General features: G+C 38.1%; 1 protein-coding gene and 1 long non-coding RNA gene across 2 annotated transcripts in view; one reads left to right on the top strand and one right to left on the bottom strand.

Annotated features, from left to right (window-relative positions):
• LOC122088426 (DExH-box ATP-dependent RNA helicase DExH6-like) overlaps positions 1 to 20687 on the bottom strand; it is a 46808-nt gene extending 26121 nt beyond the window's left edge. The window contains exons 1-8 of the mRNA XM_042657695.1: positions 20333 to 20687; positions 15907 to 15997; positions 15357 to 15666; positions 15093 to 15167; positions 14673 to 14717; positions 7199 to 7289; positions 7015 to 7073; positions 2994 to 3158 (exon numbers count right to left, since the gene is read on the bottom strand). Of these exons, the coding sequence (XP_042513629.1) occupies positions 2994 to 3158; positions 7015 to 7073; positions 7199 to 7289; positions 14673 to 14717; positions 15093 to 15167; positions 15357 to 15666; positions 15907 to 15997; positions 20333 to 20489 (993 nt within the window). The 5' untranslated portion in view covers positions 20490 to 20687. The remainder of the gene's footprint in view (positions 1 to 2993; positions 3159 to 7014; positions 7074 to 7198; positions 7290 to 14672; positions 14718 to 15092; positions 15168 to 15356; positions 15667 to 15906; positions 15998 to 20332) is intronic.
• LOC122088428 lies at positions 113 to 4432 on the top strand. The gene is made up of 2 exons (XR_006143059.1): positions 113 to 225; positions 3623 to 4432. It is a non-coding gene; the product is annotated as an uncharacterized LOC122088428 (long non-coding RNA).
• Positions 20688 to 20955: the final 268 nt, after the last annotated feature.

Genomic DNA, 20955 nt, shown 5'->3' with positions numbered 1-20955 from the left:
CGCTTTTAAAGAGGGAAAGAAAACGTGGAGTAGAAAGGGGAGCTAATTATTAATTATTAAGTATTATTAATTTTGTTTATCTCTCTCTCCCCCTATAAATTTATGAAAGCCATGGTGTTTCGGTATAATCGAGGCTCGGTTGTTTGATTGTTTCTAAGGAGAAAGCTTATAGGTTAGGGGCTTGCATCTATTTTCCTCAGCTCACAATGATACTCATTTGACGAGGTATTGTATATGTTTTTTTTTACTGGTTCTATGATTTGGGTTTCTGTTTTTCTTTTATTTCCTCTTCTGATTTTGTCCAATTTGCTTTACTGGATTTGTAGTTTGAAGGTTTTTTTTTAGATTGATTGTTATGTTTTGTGTTATGAGATGCCTACTAATTTGGATTCATGAAAATTTTCTTCTTTTTGGAGTCTAATCTACAATGAAGTCGCTCTTCAGAAAATATGTGATTTCAAATTGGGTTTCAAAGCAATGAGATTTCAAATCTGAATTCCTCAATTGAGAGAGAAAGAGAGAGATTTATCTTCTAAATTTCCTTGCTCTGTTGAATCCATCTTTTTTATTGATGCTTTTTACACTTTTCCTCATTGGCAAGAGAGGATTAGTGGCTTATCAGATTAATAGATGAAGATGGGGTTTTGAACCTTGCAATGATTCAACATTCAAAGAGTTGACCAGGAAATGAGAAATTTTTTATTTACTCTATTTTATTTGTATTGAGATTCAAAGATATAAGATGGCATTGATTTGAACTTATATTTGTTTTTTTTTTTCTTTTAACGGTTCTGATCCTCTATAAAACCTTTGCATAGATTAGAGGGATTCACTCTATTTTTTTTTCTTCTAATAATCAGAGATTGGAAGAAAGAAAAAAAACGGAGGAACAATTGTGAATCTCAACTTGAAGAATGATTCAAGTGAGAACATGACATGGGTAACTCGAATGCGTGGGAGAAGGAATGAATGATCAGCCAACTTATAGTTTATTATTCTGATGTATGCATATTTCACTTTCACTTATGTGATCGAGATCTTTACCCAATATACACCTATATTAAACCGAAGATGGTGTCTTTTTCATTCTTGCCCTATAAACTACATATACATGAAACTTTTTTTTTTTTTGGTGAAAAGATACATGAACTCAGACTGGGATGTCTTTATCAGAACAAGTTCTACTAAATTTCTAACTTGTTGTTTTTTCGTTCTGAAACCGTTTATGAAACAGGTTTACCAAACACCATTTATTAGGCAAAAAATAAATTTTTAACACAAAAACAGAATATTCTGGTTTTGATATGAAATGTCGTTCCTGGAACAGAAATGTTACCAAACACAACCTCAACATAATCCAACTAATCAAGTATGACTAAAGTATGAAACACAAAAAAACAAGGTAGAAAAGAACTGGAGGAATAAAGTAGATTGGGTAATGTGTGGTATTCAGTTGCGCCAGTTGTTCTCCTTATGTTTTCTGACATTGCTTCAAAATTTTTATCCCATAATTTTTTAACATCTAGCTCACAATGAACAATTATCACTGCAAAAATTTTACGAACGATCTTTGGAATTTGGAAGTAAGCTGAATCTTTCAAACATTATTGCCTTTGAAAATCAACTAAAAATGGTAAAATATGGATTCACAATTGAAGTTTGGGTATCTACAATCAGGATGGTAATAATCAAAGGAAACTTTCTTGCCTATGGAAATCAAATAAAAATGGTAAAATATGGATTCACAAGAAGAAAAACTATTGAGGTTCGATTATCTACATTCATTTTTTTTTTTCCGTAGAAATTATCTAGAATCATGACATGATATTATGGGGAAAAAAATTAACTTGCCTAAATCAAATAAAAATGGTAAATATGGGATCGCAAGAAGGAAAACTACAGAGGTTTGGGTATCTACATCATGATATTAAGAATAAAAAGCAAACAAAGAATAAAATGAATCAACACTTCGACACTAGGTCAATAATATTTAAAAACAATGCTACAATTTTATAAATTAAGAGATCCCGATGCGCAAAGCCAAGGAGCTTTGCCTTTCTAGAAAACACAACTTTTTTTTTTTTTTGGGGGGATTCAATACTAACATCAAAATGGATTGATTAACTTGCTAAAGAAAGCAAACATAGTGAGGGTTGAAATTTTTCTCTAGGATACCAAGATTTGTAAGCGAATAGTAACAATGATGAACATTAATGCTCTCCCTCAATGTATCATAGTAATGGTTTCCAAGATGTTTTATTCTTGAATGTCCTTATACTGGTTATAATTCTAATGTGTAAATATACACGTGCAAGTTTGCTAGTGTGTATATATATATATATATATATATTAATCATTAGTTCATTACGTACTAAGTGGGTGCTAGTACAGTTGTTCTATTACCTGAAGGGCATTCCTTACAATAGAGGGCATAATATAAGGAAGAAATACATAAACAACTGCTCCAATCTCTCTTCCTTAACTCACAAACTCCTATTTAATTCCTTTCTCCTTCTTTATTTACTCCTCTTCTGCTTCTCAAACATACAAACCAAACACATGAATAGATGAAATATATTCAGGCCAATCTATGATTACAGATCAAATATATACCACCACAGAACAGGATTTGTTCAGCTAACAATGATTAACAAAATAGTGCCAGTTGAGCTGTAACATAGTTGGGTTGTCTCTGGCCCTTCAATGGGTCCATGTGTGTGGCTAAGCATGTAAGATACATGCAGCTTGTTTTTAAGTTTCTTCCAAGATATGGATGTAAATCTGAACATCTAGACGGATTACTGCATATATACAAACTTATCTAAGGTCAAAGAACACCACAAGAAGTCAGAGAAGTAATGTATAATATAGAGCACTGATGACAATATGATTGATTATGATTTATGACTACACATCCTAGAATAAAGAAAGGTAACATAGCCAAAAATGTACGACAACAATGACGAATAAATCAAAAGCACCAGAATCATTACCACAATGATGTGGGTTATTTCTAATAAATCATTCAACGTATCAATTGAAGCCTCTTCCCTTGATGAATTAGTGCCTTTGCCTTTGCCAACCAGTACCCTTAAAATAACACCATTCGTGCAAAACATAATAGATGAGTTCTTCCCACCTTTCGACTCCAGCCTTATCTAGCAATGCAACAAAAGAATCAAGTTAAAAGGAGAACATAATCTAACCGAAAACATTGTCTAGGGAAACAGCTAAGAATCATAATCCAAAATAAGTTCGAATATCACCATTGTCTTTGAATATCTAAGCGAACAGCACACATATACACACAAAGAGAAAGAGAGAGAGAAAGAATCAAAATTTCTAGGGAAATTAAAATATAGAAGAAAACTAAAAAGGAAAGTCAATATTTCCATTGTGCATGACTATCTAAGAAGAAGTAAATAGCTGTGAGTTTGTTGGGAATTTGGAGAGAGATATAGAAAAAGTCTACTTGCCTGGGGAAATGAAATAAAAACTGATATGCGCAATAAGATTAACATTACCATTTTGTATGACTGTCTAGGATGTGAACACAGCAGAGAAAGACCAAAATTGTTTTTTGAATTGAAATGCAACTGATTAAATTAAGTTTGTGTAACAGGAACAATGGGGGAAGGACAAGTAGAAGTCAATTCATATTCTTGCATTGGCATATTGGTCTTTCCTCCTAGTCTCACCTCACTCCCAGTAGTCTCATAATGATGCCCTAGGTCCAAAAAGGAGAAAAGGGTGGAACTAGCAAATAGAAGTGAAGTCAGCCAGTATAAATCACTGTTGGAGGTACTTGAGAGCTGGCTGTCCATGTCATCCAGAAGCAAATATGTGAACCAAATGGCATTGTAATTGAAATCCCAGCAGGCTGTTTGATCAGAAACCGGAAATAAAAGGGACTTCCCTGTTGATTTGTTGATTTGATATTGAATCAAAAGATACACAGCATGGTCAATTGTTTCGATGAGGAACCAGAATCAACGTGACTTCCCTGTTGATTTGGCATGAACCGAAGGGTACATGGTCAGGGTCAATTCTTCTTATGAGAATCACTTATAGTTATAGAGGGCATTTTCACTCTTGATCATTTAATTTCTAGGGTTCATGTGCAGCCTCTTTGGCCTTCGGGTTGCTGAGAGTCTGAGACTGTACTCACCTCTTATACAGCTGCCCCTATGCAACTCAAGTTCGGAGAGAAATTATTGCATCGACATTCCACAAGGGTTAATGGGTGCCCCAAGATAAGAGATGGACAAACAGTTTCAAGGTGAGTGTAGAAGATCCAGGATGAAATAAAAAGGCAGGCAGATGGCAACAGAAAAAGCATAACAAGTTCAAAACAAGAGCTTGCTTGGAAAATTCAGTGTACTAAAATCTCAGATTGCTCCCCTATGTTTACTAGATTTAATATTTTAAGTCATCTAAGCCTATGATATTTTCATGAGACTATTTAATATTTGGAGTCATCTAAGAGTTGTATATTTCACGAGTCTATTTGAGGTAGAGATTTAGAACTCAGTAATGGATATTGGATTGTACTCACCTCAATACTGATACAGATCAGATGGTAAGGCCCAATCCTGGCTGAGGCTTGGCTGATGCATCACAGTATAAGCTATATGGAGCAGGCACATCCAACAGTAGAAACCTTGATATAAAGAGTTAAGTCATCCTCATTTATATAGCTGAGCATTGTTGAATATTGAATGAATGAAGACCAATTTGGGCAAGAGTAACCAGTAGGTAAGAGACCCTTGGAGGAACTTAATCAAATGCGTGTCCAAGTTTCAAGAACTCGTTTCATCGGTGTTTCGGTGGTTTCAAAACCACTCGTCGAAACAGTAACTTTTTCCATGTGTTTTGCTTAGCCATTTTGGGTGGCTAATGGCCAAAACGGTCGAAATTAGTAAAATTTCGAAACGAAGTGATCAAGATTCTGTCCTTTTGCGTTTCGTATGCAATTTCGTTTCGATATTATAAAAACAAAAAACAAAAAAAAATGAAATCCGAGATTCCGGCGAGATATCGCAAGTTTTTAAACCATGTGCATGTCTACTTTCTTTCAATGTTCTTCAGGTACCATTCAAGGGTAGTGGGGTAGTATTCAAAATCCAACAGCATCCACCTCTCCTATTTTCTTGATTCACAACCCTAGTTAGTTAAAACGTATTCTTCAGTTACTATATTTTTTCCCTTTTTCCATTTTTCCCCCTTTTTTATTCACAATTTACGCCTCTTTTTTTTTTTCTTTTTTTTTTGGGGTGGGGGGGGTGTTCAGTAATTTTCAAATCTAAATGTTTGACACCCGTACCATCTGTTTTCTTTTTTTTCCGTTTCCAAAATGTTTGACCGTATTTTTTACCATCATGTTCGAATTCTGAACTGTTTTAAACACACCGTACCAAACAATGTTTTTTTTCCGTTCCTGTTTTAAAAATGTTCATAACCAGTCCTATTTTCACTTCACCATTCACTAGTTAAGTCTGATAGTAATCCACCACAGCACTAAGCTTATTTTTATTGGTGACTTATGCAGCATGCCAACGCCAAATAAAGAGTCTGTATCTGCATACACGATACAACAGCGAACATTTTGTGGGACTACGAAGAATTTTTAGAGCTTGACTCATGGGAAAACAATAACCACAAAAACTAATCCGAATGATTCACCCTGCATTCTTAATATAGCCCACACCAGGCTCTAATTCTATATTACCCTTGTTAAACGATAACTACTGACTAACTTAGAAATCTATCAGGGCAAGCGAAAGACTAGAAATTAAAGGGTCAAAGAGAAGAAAAATGAGCTCACTCCACTGTCCACACCTCACCTACACATCTTCTCAAGCAATAACCAAAAATAAACCCCTCCAAACGAACAAAAGACATCAGCGAACTAGGGACTAATAAGACAATTTCCAACCTCCAGATGCAGAGACCTTCCACAGAGAGTAAAGGACAAGATAAGCAAAGAGAGACATAACACACCCAGATAATTGGGAGAGGTGGGAGTGTGGGACAAAGCTGCAAAATTATGTCCACTTCAAATCCCAAATTCTAACAACCTATTATAGATCTTCTCAATCCCTTCCCCTTAGCATGACCACAAAGATCTGTGCATTATGTACACATAAACATTAAAACAATGTATATCATAGTTATCAAGGCGATGCCTACGCCTAGGCATCCAGGCAGCTTTGCCTGGACTGGCACCTTGCTGGAGTCACCTTACAATTCCCCCCCCCAAACTGCCTTGGATCTCCTAGACACCATGACAAATATATATATAGAAAGAGAGAGAGACACGCACCACACATGGATCAAACCACCAACACATTCATACACACTATGGTGTGTTTGGTAACACTGCGGGAGTCTTTCTGCTGCCTTTTTACTCCGCGGGAGTAAGAAACACCCGAAACGTGTTTAAATGTGCCGGTTTGCTTTTGTACTCCCAAGAAGTGAACTGGCCCTCAAGAGTAGAAATGAAGCATTTTGAAAATGCTTTTGCACTCCAGGAACAGTTGCACTCGCAAAGGCGGAGAAATACACAATACTTGAGGGGAGGGCGTCTACCCCTGATATCCCCAGACTCCCAAAGCTTCCAGAGACCTCAGTTCCTGCTTGACCATGGATACTCTCGCAAACTAGAAAGATTTTTTACCTCTGGTTATCAAATGTATTATTATCTCTCGAATGTGCTCCCTGAGAGCAGAAACACCCACAAGTGCTCTTAGCACAGAAACACACCCAGGGAGCAGAAGTGTTACAAAACACAGCACATATTTCCATTTTCCAGATTTCCCATACTTGTCATGGGTCATGATTTCCCATATCAGCTAAACAGAAAAAACAACAGAATTGAAAATGAAAATAATAATAATAATAACTCATCTGCCTTAACATTGATAACACTGCACTGAAAAGTTATTATGTTTCTTTGATACATAAAATAGTGTATATGCAGTGGGCTATAAATGCATGCATGCTTATAAAAGTTACCTTGTATCCAACACTATCTCCAACATTTTCTCCTCTTTCACAAGCAATTCTCTCCGCAACTATGCATAACAATTCTCCAATATAAGTTCACTAGGGTACCACTGAAATCAAAACTATAAAAAAGAATAACAATAACAGAGAAAAAGAACTACAAACTTTAAGGGAATGGTTACTCAGCACAAACCTGATATTGCTGATATACGCCTGGGTTGGGTACACACAATCTTGCATGCCTCACTCTTACCCCAGCAATAGTCCAGAAGAAATTGTGGAACCTGAATTGTTAGAAGGAAAAAAAAATTATAAAAAAGATATCATATGTACAGTTCATTAACCATAGTAGTAAAAAATAATGGCACCCTATATAACAGGATATGCACAGCTATGGATCATACCCACATACACGTGCAAGCAGGTACAGAAATGTGAGGGACTGAAAGATGAATACAATGCTCTCTCTCAAATTTCAAATTTGAATGAACATTATTAAATTTCTAGTTTCTTAGTGGTAGGAGCTTATTCAGGCCCCACACTTGGGTCGAACTATTAGCTTTGAATGAGGTTAGAATTAATAATTCATAGTCGTTATGATCAAATGCTATTAAGGCCTCAACATTATGGGAATCACCCCAGCCTAGAGAGGCCAAGAAAGCAAAGATGATTAGAGCCACAAAGTCACCAAAAATAAATAAAAAAAAGAAATAAAAATAAAAGTGCCGAGAGGCCAGGGTCTTGCATGGGGGAAGTTATTAAGGTTTTCTTTTAAATTTTATATCATTAATATCGGGAAACTACCACTGGAGACAGAGAATTGGATGACAAGGGAACAGAAACCTCATTCCATATATCTAGTTCAACAATATGTAACTGGGGCTAACACCTTTGAACCCTTAATAAGATAATAAGAAAGTTTGGTGAGAAACCTTCAATTGGTTCAACAATAACCCTAGCAATAAAAGGATAGATTGTTTCCCAAAGAACCTCTCATGACAGCATGGTTTCAGGAATCGGATCGGAACGGTCAGTACCGTTTGGATCGGATCGGTCAGTACCGTTTGGATCGGACGGATTCAGCCTTAACCGATCCCAATTCTGGCCAATACTGTATCAGTGGATCGGAATGGACGAAGGGTAAAATAGTCCAAAAAATGGTCTCTTAATTGAAAGCAGTGGTATTTCTATCCGATCTTGGCCGATCCACATTGGTATCAACCTTCACCGATCCCATTCCCGATACCGAGTTCTCAAACCTTGCATGACACCAAATTTTCTTCGCTGCCCTGGAAAGAATGAAAAGTGATTAAATATTTGGGGGTTACCGTATTTTACATATATCAAGCAAAGCAAGTATGAGAAAACAAGTTCCTCTATTTTCTTTATTACAGAAGACATTGGGACTGTTAGCCTTCTAAACAAATACTCTCATCATATAAAGGCCATAAGAAGTCAAAACCAACTTGAAAATAAATGAGCAATAAGAAAGAAGATGGAAAGCAAGCATTTTACAAGCAATTTTGAGGAAAAATAAAGCTTCCTCAGTTCCTCTCGAGTCTGGTGTCTATAGACTTCCTCTCTCCACCATCAAATATGTGGAATTCTCTCATGTGCACCTTCCTTTGGAAAGGTGTTGACTCCGCCAGAGTCCTTCACCTCGTCAGTTGGTCCTCCATCTACCTCCCTAAATCTAAGGAGGGTAGGGGTTGAGGTGAATCCATAAAGTCAACATTGTTGGCATCCTCAAGCTCATATGGAAGATAAATTCTAAGAGAAAATCGATTTGGGTCTCCTAGGTCTACTCTTCCCTCCTTAAGAAAGACTCTCTTTCAAGTTTGGACTGCCTCCCCTCCCTCCAATGTTTCCTAGGTGTGGCGCAAAATCCTTGAAGTCGGACCTCTTGCCATCTCAGCCCTTGATTCCTCTATTGGGGATGGATCCTCTACTTCCCTATGGCTGGATAACTGGCACCCCTCTGGGGTCCTCTTCTCTATGATCGGTGCCAAAGCCGTGTATTCCTCTGGCCAAACCAAGTACTCCACTGTGGCTACCATCATTTCCAATAGTTCTTGGGCTCCTCCCTCTCGGCCCCCTCTCACTAACATTTCGTCTTCCCTTCCCCCCAGACATCATGGTAGAGATGATAAAGTCATATGGTCCCATTCCTTCTCTGGTTCCTTCAGTTCCTCTTGTGCTTGGGATCTGGTCTGCACTCGCAAACCCCTCTCCCTCTAGTACAAAATTGTTTGGTTTCGAGGCCATATTCTCCACCATAGCTTCACTACCTGGAGAGCTCTCTCCAATCGCCTCCCACTCAAGCCTTCCTCATCCATCGCCACATTTCCCCCCCCCCCCGCCTATTGCCTTTGATGGAACTGAACAGAAGACTCTAACCACCTCTCTTTTAGTTGTCCTTTATCTACCTCTATATGGAGGAAAGTACTCAGTAGTTGTTGGCCTCCAAGTAGACGTATTCTCCCCCTCAATAGAGAATGGATTTGGATTCACATGACCTTTTCTAGGAACACCTCTTGCGACTCCATAGGTAAGCTCGTCTTCTGTGCAACCATCGAGCACATCTGGATGGAGTGGAATCTTTGTATATGGACCTCCAACTCTCGTTCCTTTGATATTTTTTGGAAATCCATCTTCTTTAATGTTAGCTCCAAGATTTGTGCACTCCCCTGCTGGCCTTCTAAGGATTCCCCATGGAACAGGCTCATTGTTGTGTCCTGTGGCCTGCTCTCCTCTACCATCCTTTCCCCTGATCCCCCCTGATATCCCCTCTTGGTAGTTTTTTGTTTAGTTCCTCTCTGTTCGTGCCGCCTTATTATTAGCTTGCATTTTTCTATTTTTTTCTTTTCTCCCCCTTAACCATCTGTATATCCCCCCACCTCTTTTCTTTCCTCTTGGAATTGAATTTTATTCACCCCCAAAAAAACAAAAACAAAAAAAAAGGGCACTAGATTCTGGAAGCTTAACACTGAAGGTATATATTTTCACAAATTCTCAGTTTAACAGCCACATCACCAACAGTATCATTGAACATTCACTGCATACAGCTAAGGGCTTCTAATTTTCTAGAGAGTAGAGATCAAACTAGTAAAAGGATTGATCATGGGATGCCAGGTGCTAAGAACTAGAGTTTTGGGAGCTAGAAATAATCAGAAGGTTGACACTTTACTGATTCATATTTTCACATATACTATCTCCACAGAATTCTAGTCCTACGATAGAGCCCAACAATAAGGAAATCCTGGGATTAACATGGGAGTGGGAATTAAGTATTAACAAAATAAGTTCAAGAAAAGGACACACTGAATGAGTTCCAGGATGTGAATTGCTAAGGAGAGACTAGGTAGGTGTTTGGAGGTAAAACAAATATTTCTGCCAACACCACTAAAGTAGCCTAGAGGTATGAAAATCTTCGCAAGGTATGCAATTTTAAGTTGTAAGTTGTAACCCAATCATATCAGAAAACTACTCTAAAAATCCAAAGATATGAAATGTGGCATCAACACGTTATTTCCCCACATCGGCCATCTGATCATTTATTGCAGGTTCTAATTGATTTACGGATTATGGTTTTAACACTCTTTAGTTGCTTATGGCTGTGATGAATTTTTTGTATGCATCTCTTGCATGATTGAAGCATCACAGCTGCAAACCCTGCAACCACTAATTTAGTTTATTTTCTGTAATCGTTGTGACTTATACTGTACATGGCCGATTTTATATGAGACACATTAGCCAAAAAAAATAAAAGGATCTCTTATAAAAGCTAAAAAAATATTTATATGATGTCTTCCCTTTTATCCATGTGGTGCTATTTTAACCATACTAACCTAATTTCATAATAAACTCATGCCCAGATCTCTTTTTTTGCTGTTGGATTTCAAGGCATTGGCTATGATTTAAACAGATTTGACATTTGAAAGCTTTAGAAGTAGATGTTAAAAGGGAGCAAAAAGGTGTGATGTTTTCTTATGTATGGAACTTGGTAAGAGAAATTTGTGACAAAATATGATATAATGGCCTCTTTCACCTCTATGTGAAAGAAAGCCTCTCATGAGGGATGATCAAATAGAGTCTGGAGAGAAAGGCTTATGAGGAGAAATTTAACAAGCTATGAGCCAGTGATCAGGATAAGAGCAAGAAGGAAATAAGGTTTCTAGCTCAAGATGCCTCTTGACACCTATATATAAGAGAAGGGAACATGAAAAAAAAAAAAATGAAATACAACATCACAAAATAAGACTGAAATCAATGCTGCAGCGGAAACCACTTCAAAACATAGTTCTTTGTTACCAAAACCAGTAGAGTGATAACTTGATCTTTCAGCTTCATATTTGTATTCAGTCTTTCAAACAAGTTTCACCACCTATAAATGTAAATGAATTATGAAGGACTAACTTAGTAACCCCAGATTAATCCTATACAAGATACAACTCTAATAGAGTTTGGTTTGGATCAACTGACCCAATAAGCACAAGCCCAGCATTTCTGGTGGATAATAACTAAGGGGTGGCAACTTAACAGGCCAGGCCTACCATAGGGCATAAAAGGCGTATGCCAGGTCCAGACCCATTCAGGCCCGGACATGAGGCCTCATATTCAGGCCCAAACATGCCCTATATGCAGGTTAGCAAGGCTCTGGACCCGTTAAGCTTGCCAAACACTAAGAAACTACCTCTGAACTTTGCTGTTCAAATTCAACTCAATCCCTTTTCTTTAATTTTTGATAGATTAAAAAGAGAAGGAAAAGAACATGAAAATAAAGATTTAATGCGTACAACTTATGTCTCTACAATCAACATCAAACTTGCAGCTTGAGATCTATGTTGAAGTGTGTTAAGGGTTTGGAATTATATTAGTTCTACACAGGGTGTTTTGGGTGTATGGTTCTTGTTTTTAAAGGTTCCTTACGTAATGTTCAGTTATTAGAGCTATTGAAAGAATAACACTAAAGTCCGTCAACAAGTCTCAACTTCTAGCAGGTTTGGAGGAAGTGTGATGGGACTGCAGGGTAGGCTAGTTGAGCTGTTCTCTCACCAAAATTTTAATGGGTGGAATGTAGGGAGAACACAGAATCAGGATGATATGTGTAGTTAATAGTTATTGTAGCCAGAGGCCCCTCAAAGTTCCCCATTTCTTTTCCTTTTTCAACCTATCTGCCCTTCATATACTTCTTCCTCATTTATCGTAAATTACCACTTCAAGAAAGAGAGCCAAGGAGCTATGACTTTAATCAAAGTTTCTGTTAAGTCATTCTCCTCACCGCCAGTGAAAGTTACTTTCTCATTTTTTCTTCCACATCACCAGCTTCTTTCCAAACTTCCCACCATCCATCCAGAACTTAAAAGATTTTAGGCTATTCCTAGTGCAAGACCAGATAACACATGGATAAATTTCTTCCCCAATTTCCACTATGTTGATGATCAACTCAATTTTTTTGTGACTCGCATGAAATTCCGCCAATCTACTTCTCCCCCCGATTATTCTTCAATAAAGAATCACCAGAAAGCATTTAGAGATGGTTATGTCAACATTACCTTCCGTCCTTCCCTAAACATAAAAGTGCTCCCTGTAATTAGATGAGATAATGTCACCCTTTCTTCAAGCTTCAAAAGCATTTATGAGTTCTGCGTTTTTTCATAATTCTGGAAAAGACACCAACAGAAGTGTCAAAGGATCCGTTTTGTGTTCTTCCATTTCTCTGTTTTCTATTTTGGGAGGAACTAACACAGAGAGATAGTCTCCTCTATCTCTGATGGTCATTAACTTCTCTCTAGCTTGACAACTGCATCCATCTGGTGTTCTCCTTCCCAGGGTGGAAGCCATAGCTGTCTATTCCTCTGACTTGGACAAAGATTCACATGTCGCCTCTATCATCTCCAACAAGGCTTGGTCCCCCCCACCTCCCTCCTCTCCTCTTTCGAACATTTGGTCCTCTCTCCCCCCAATTCCTCCTGGTCACTGGGGCAGGGGCAATAGAGTCATCTGGTCCCCCTCGCCTTCTAGCACCTTTAGCTCCTCCACAGCTTGGGATTTTGTTCATTTCCCGCAACCCTTTTGTCCTCTTGTGTAAGATTATTTGGTTCAAAGATCACATTCCCCCGCCACAGTTGCACCGCCTAGAGAGCCCTCTCCATGTGCCCCTCCCACCCAATCCTTCCTTCTTTATCGGCACATGCATGTCCCTCCAGCATGTTGTCTGTGTTGGAACGATTTCGAAGACCCTGATCACCTTTTTTAAGTTGCCCCCTGTCTGTGTTGGAATGATTTCGAAGACCCTGATCACCTTTTTTCAGTTGCCCCCTTCTCTACCTTTGTCTGGAAAAGAGTCCTCATTAGTTGTTGGCCTGGCAGGAGAAGAATTTCGCCCCTTCATAGGGAGTGGATTTGGGTTGACATGACTTATGCAAGATCTGCTATTTGCGACACTGCCAAAAAGATTTCCTTCTGTACCACCAGCAATCACATCTGGATGGAACAAAACCTTCGTAGAAGGACTTCCAACTTTGCTCTTTTGACAAGATTTGGAATGCCATCTTCTTCGATGTTAGTTCTAAGCTTACCATGCTCCCCTTCTCCCTATAAGGGATTCCCCAAGGAACAGGCTCATTGTTGTGTCCTGGGATCTTTCCCCCTCCATTTTTTTGTCCCCACCCCCCACCTCCATAATGGGTTTTGTTTCCATGTGTAGCTGGCCATAGTTTTTTTCTTTTCTTTCCCCTCGGGGCTTGTATATTCCATCTTTCTTCTTTCTTATTGGAAATGAATTTATTATTCACCCCACACCACACACAAAAAAAAAAAAAAAAACACACATACACACACAAAGAGATAGTACTAACAAACTAGTCATGAGACTATAACTATAATACACAAGTTCCACAAGCCACTCTGGCTACAAATTCAAAGAATCCCACCTCGCTCCATGGTCAGCCAACCCATCTGCCAAATAGCTGGTCAATCTCAAGCATCACCGAAACAAGATGTTGAATGAAGAAGCAAGAGAACAAACCAATGTCATGGCACAAGACTAACTATACGGCTCGACCAGATAATCATCTATTACAATTACCATCTTTGTCCACAACTAGACTCTAATGTCATTATATTTGGCCCATCTCAGCCAAACCCCAACTCCTCTAGCCCACCAATCACTAAAACCATTACAGCAATAGGACCAGACAAACTGGCAAAATAGATACCAATCCATCCCATATGTTCCTCAAATCTCAAACTAGAGTTTCCAAAAGTACGGCGATCAGAACTTAGTTTGACAATACTTCCCTCCAGAAGGAACCACCATATAGAGCTTATTATACGGTATTGTTTCTTTACACAGTCAAAGAAAAGTCTCACATCCTTATGTTTTTTAAGTTGTTGTAATCAGGATGTACTTTGCTACCAGAATTAAAATTGATAATACTTACATTAACAAATATTAATATATATATATACGTAGCCGGCTAGCCCACAGCACATATGTAAAGAGAGTAATAGAATTAGTGAGACAGAGAAGGGGGGATGAGAGGAAGAGCAAGAGCTAATGATGCAAAATGCAAATAGAGAAAACAGCTACTTCTGAAGCAACAATTCACATATAGGTTCTGTTCAAATATACCATAAAGAAGACAAAGCAAAGAATTGGTAACCTGCGTAGTTTTCCCACAGCCAGTCTCACCAGATATGAGCACAACCTAAAGAAATAAATTAAAAAAAATAATAATAATAAATAATCTCAACAAATCTTGAATTAAGAGAATACACAATATCAGGAAAATACTTGTATAAAGTGGAGGTAAACCCTAGGCAGCTCAAAAGGGATGGGTCTTATAGGGTCATAACATCAATTGAGAGTAGAGAAATCAGTGCCTGAGGTACAAGACGGGAACAAGTCATCAGTCCAGAACAACCAACTTCTGGACTACCCAGCATTGGCCTACAATTCATACCATCATGCACTGTCCCAACACTTGAACAATCTGGATGGATGTGCAAAGGCAATTTACAACCAAGAAAGACTCAGGAAAAGGAGAAACAGACCAAAACGCATGCAAAATTAATTAAAGAACCTGGTGAGATTCCACTGTCGAAGTAATGACATCCTTGAAAGATGTAATTGGAAGCTTTGACTTCTCTTCAGCAATCTGCAGACATGAAGCCATATTAAACCTTCATTCCAACTTCCAAGTCAGACTGATCAACTATCCAAAACACTAAATCTATTCCTAAAGTGGAATGAAGACTATGCCAGTTTGCAAATACAACCAAAATGTGTGACTAATGAACCAAAGAAGAGTGTAGATTTCCCACTTAATCTAGTAGGTGGAGCAAACCTTTCTCATCTGTGAGTCCTTTTCCATCCTAGAAGCCAATGATTTCACCTTCTTTGCAATTTCGAACTTGTTCATTGATGGTTTGCTGAAACTATTATCTTTCCCCCAGTGTATCTTGTGAGCCTTTACATCCCGGTTCTTTTCCTCACTCATCTCTCTTTCGTCAGGAGGAAAGCGTGTAAATAGATTCTGTAAAACTGATTTCGTCTCTTCTGAAAAAGTTAAATAGGTGAGATTTTCATTCCCCTTTACACCATTATTATTTTTCTTCCTCCTTCTGTGGACGGTAACACGCCGCTCATTGCCACGCCTGTACAATGAAAATTTACTTTATAAAGTCAACAAAATCTAAAGATGTTACAAAATACTACTAAGGAACTCAAGATAACAAGCCTGCAGTATTTCTTTCTAAAGTTTGGGCCAAATACTAGAAGCATAAGATTTTATTTCACCAATTTTGGAACCAAACAATGAACCCAACTGAATCACACTGGCAAAGAATTTTCACAATGTTTACTACTTAACTATAAACAAGAAGATCACAACTCACCCAGAACTTCTTGAGGTCATACCCATTTTCCGACACAATTCATGCACCGCAGCACGTTCAACATTGCTGAGGCCGGCTTCGAACGTATACACTGCATGAAACATCCACAAAGTAAGAAACAACAAAAGATTCGTAAAATTTCATCCTCCAGTAACCTGTTAACCATTGAAAGCAATGGCACACACATGAGACATACTGAGACAAAGAAAATAAAGAACCGCATATCATATATCATATATAAAACTATAAAAGCTCAAATAAATTTTTAATTGTTTGGTACAATTTTTCTCTTATGACATGAATACTCCCTAATCGTTATAACTATTGCCCCCACTCCCCGCATCCTTGCTGTCCCCCAACCCCCCTTCGACTACTCATCTCTCCCTCTCCCACTTTCTGCTTTGCATGTCCCCATGTCTCCATGTCTCTCTCTTTTCCTTTCATTTCTCTCTCTTCCTCCCCTCCAGCTCCTTGATATCTCCCTCACTTTGATGTAGATCAAAGCTTGAAGAAAACGAGAAAAACAAGAGTCAGAAAACACTTGCGATTGAAACACTGGTCACATGAATGTATTTTGTGTCAATATCTTCTATTTTTAGTTTCCTATTTAGTTTGGTTAAGTTAGTTTCTAATTTACATAGTGAGCAAGTTAGTTAAGTTAGTTTCCTATTTTGTTAGTCAAAGAAGTTTCTATTTTGCAACTTAGGTAAGTTTCTTTTTTTTATCAGTAGTTGTTAGTTTCTAGTTTACTATTACTTGGTTAGCAAGTTAGAAGTTAAGTTAGAAGGTTTTATTTCCAGCATTAGTTTCCTTTTTTGATATGTCTTTGTGTCCAAACAATGTAAGGCTTTTTAAAGCCCATCAATTATAATGAAAAAACAGATTTGAATTGAACAAAAATTATGGCTTATGCTATTGTGTTGTGGGATACAGTTGGGTGAGACACCCCAGGTGAGATGCCTAAACCAGAGGGGTGAGATGCTCATTCACTAATTCTTTTTCCCCCTTCTCAACCCCACCATCGAATTCTCTTTCTTTTCTTTCTTTTCCTTTTATTTGTTTGTTGTGAGAGAGTATCAGAGTGATCAAAGCAAAACTTGTTGAAGTTCATAAGCTCCATCAAGAGACCAGTTTGTATCATATTTTGAGGGCTTGTTGACCCATCTAGGGCCCTCATCTACTCCAATTTTCAGCTCCATCTAGGCCACGGTTTGTGAGTTATCGAACTTCTCCCTATTTAGCCAGATTTTGAGATCCTGCCTGGGAATAGGGTCACTTGTGATTCTAGTCTTACATTACATTTCCTCCCTCCCTCCCTTCCCAATCCCACTTTTCTCCACCACCAATTCTTTCCCTCATTCCCCATTGCTCTCTCTCTCTCTCTACCTTATTTCTCTCTGCCCACTTTCTCTCTTCCCTCCACCCAATCTCTCCCCCCCCCTCCTTCATCTACACCCATCTCTCTTTATTAGTGACCTAGCATGCACATAATGGATTAAAAACATAACTGGCGGTGGTAAAGTTTTCTTCATATACTCATCCTAAAAGGAATATCTGACTGCATACTTCATTTGTGCGGTATGGATGGGTGATGGGTGATGGGTGATGTGGCAATTCCAGCTGTTGGATCTATAAGAAATGGTTTGAATCAGCCACATTCATATTTCAAGCTTGTCTAGCACACTTGGAGGCCTAAGTTTAGAGGAGTGTAGTCCATATGGAGGGCATGGGCAGTGACGTGCACCCTCATTTCCCGCAGAGAGCTTCAGCTCTAAGTATGGCGGCCATGGCTTTTCTTCTTCATTCACCAACTGCTTATGAGGGTCAATCACAGACTGTGTCAACTTTTGTGGAGAGCTTCTTCTCATACTCAACCCCCAACCATATCAGTTTGATCCACCAAGCAGCCACGATGGGTCATGGGTTCACATATGCATCCTCATAGACAAGAGAGTATGTTGACGATGACACTTATAGGGCTGTTGTGTTGGACTTCAAGCATACTATGACATCGCCATCCCGATATAGTCAGAGGATCCATGAACAGTTCTGTTGGCAACAAAAATCTTCTAGTGGTTTTGAGCCTCCTAAAACTCTAGTTGCCCTTCTCCATTCTTAAATCTTAATACATATTCCAATTGCTTTTATCGAATGTTGCTTGTTCTACTACTAAATTATGTGTAGAATAGGTTTATATATGGGAAAGGATATAAAAGTCTATGGTGTACTAGCAACTTAAGGTCCAAAGCCAAACTACCATTTTTGTTCTCTTTTTTTTTTTTTTTTTTTTTCCTATCTAATGGTTTCAATATGTGTAAATCATGCTTACACAGGCTTGCCTTGAAGTCTCAGGGAAAATTTCATATGTCTGACCACCAAAATAGCCATTTCAATCAAATCATAATCCCAAACCTTGGATTATGATACAAGCAACGGCAACCTATCAGATCCTTCGTTCTTGACCCTATGATATGTTGAATAATCTCCAAACCATACTTAAGTGCCTCATGCAAGACCTACGGACACCTCAAAACCACAGATGCTTCAACGAAAGGAAGCATAAGCAAGCAAAATTATTCGTCCTTTAAGTTAAGAGATGCATCACATTATATATCAATTATCAACATTTTATATCAATTCCAAAGTATGTCATGAAAGTTTAGTCAGGTCGACTACCAAATTTCTTTGACATGTAAAATCATAATAATGAAAGGTAATAAATATTATAAAATGATTTTCCATATAACTGATAAACAGAATCAAGCCTACTTTATTTATGTTATGTTTTATTCCTACATATGAAGGTCTCATCTATGATGTGACACCATCATATCTATCCACATACATATATTTTTCTTTCAGATTCACTAAAATCAGTTAAAATACATAAAAATTCTAACAAAGCATAGTATATTTTAGGAAAATCCAAGAAAAAAAAATGAACTGTATATATTATATTTTCGATATAATGCATGGATAAATGGATAGTGCATGACATTAATCATTAATTTTTGTCTTATAAAAAAGCTGCTGGGAAATATACACATAAAAGAACTAGAGACAAGTAATCAATTATGTATTACTTTATATGTAGTGTTTTGCTTCAGATACGTGCAATACCCATAAGTAGACCTTTAAACTTATTATTTATAGGTGAAATGAACCACACTGTTTCAAAAATGAGCAACAACATACTCACACAGGGTTTTTTTTTCTTTCTTTCTTTCTCTTTTTTTTTTTTTGTTTGGTGAGGAAATTCAATACCGAGGGGGGAAATTTGGGGGGGGGGGGAATATACAACCCCTCTAAGGGCAAGAAAAAATAGGAAAATCTATCAAAAGATGCTACAACCCGGGAGGGCTAGGGATGGGGAGGATAAAATAGCATGGGGTAAGTCCCAGGAGGAGACAATGAGATTGTTCCTAAAAACCTTACAACAGGGAGGGCAGGAAACCTCGAAGTAGCCGCTCTTCCCAGCAGTGTCCCATATTGACTTTCCAGTGAAAATCATGTCAATCCAGATCCATTCTCTAGAGAGGGGGAGGCTCCTAGAAGGCCAACAACAGGCAAAGACCATTTTCCAAACTATGGAGGAGAAGGGGAAATCAAAGAAGAGATGGTTGATGTCTTCCTAGCCATTTCAACAAAGACAAAAGGCAGGAGAGACCGGGATGTGGCGGTGGATAAGAAAGCATAAGTAGACCTTTAAAACTTATTACTCACAATGGATTGATCTCATCAACCATTATAGATGTCCATTTTTTGTATGGGATGGTTCTTTAGGTATGTATTGGAGATGATTCTCCCATCCTACAACTTTTGTTCAAAATATCCATTATTTGCCACATGATGACATATTTCCACAAAATATTTCTACAGCCAAGAACCCAAGCAAACATTATACATTCAGGACAAGGTCAATTGTACCAACACACGTTTCACTCTTCCTGTGAACTCCTTATCACACGTCATCTGTACATTTACAACATGCAGTACAGAACGGCTAAATTTGGCTGTATGGCCCCCTCTCTAATCCACTCAAAAACTCTAACACACACTTCTACAATGCGAGTAATAATAAATACAGGGAAAGACATGGTGATGTAATATTTCAACTATTTCTTCAAGTAATGCATCTTTTATCATTCACCAAAACGACATGATTGATTTTGAATTTTACGAAAGATACAGTCCTAGTTACAGTTGAGTAGCAGAACAATACTACTAGGATTCTCCAATGAATAAAACTGTAAATTCCAAGCAGAATAATCGCAAGATATAAACAATACACATAAACATCTTATTTCTCACAAATACCAATTACCCACATCAAAAACCAACAAACTCAACATAAACTCAAAAGTACATGGAAAAGACGAAAGGGGATAAATGAAAAAATCTCCTTTTAGATGAAAAAGTATGAAACCTTCATCATTTCCTTCAAAAAATTCATTCAATATCTTGGATATTCGAACCCGGGTGGTCTCAGTAACGGTATTGTTTCCCTTATGAGCCTTGTTTTCTTTGTATTGCCCTTCATTCATCTGTCCTCCTTTGTTCCATCCTTTCTTACCTTTCACCATCTTTGAATTTCGCTCTTCTTTGCTCTATCTCTCTCTTTCTTGCCTTTCTCACGTAATTGGGAGAGTTAGAGTCTGAGAAGAGAGGGCGCCACCGCGAGCGTTTGAACTTGGAAAGGCTTTCGCTCAACCACACTACCTGCTTCTGTGCTGGCTCTCTTCCCAGATCTTATGGCTTTTAGCCTTAGGGCTGACAATGTTTCCCAGTTCGGATCTGTCTGGAATCTGGATAACCCAACCTTCATGACCCGGAATTTCTAAAATTGGGTTGACGCGAGTCACGTGACAATGACAACTGGGTGAGGTTTCCATTCACTCACGGCAAGGAAGGCATCGAAAACGAATTCCTTCAGTGCTCACGGTAAGGTAAGGTTCGCTATTTTATCCTATGGTTCACAAACACTCTTACGATTTAAAATACTCTTCACAAATACCCTGATAAAAGAAAAGAAAAAAGTACTTTTTTGGT

The sequence above is a fragment of the Macadamia integrifolia genome, chromosome 9 (assembly GCF_013358625.1).
Source record: "Macadamia integrifolia cultivar HAES 741 chromosome 9, SCU_Mint_v3, whole genome shotgun sequence".
Lineage (NCBI taxonomy): Eukaryota > Viridiplantae > Streptophyta > Magnoliopsida > Proteales > Proteaceae > Macadamia > Macadamia integrifolia.
This window is presented reverse-complemented; position numbering and strand designations above follow the sequence as displayed.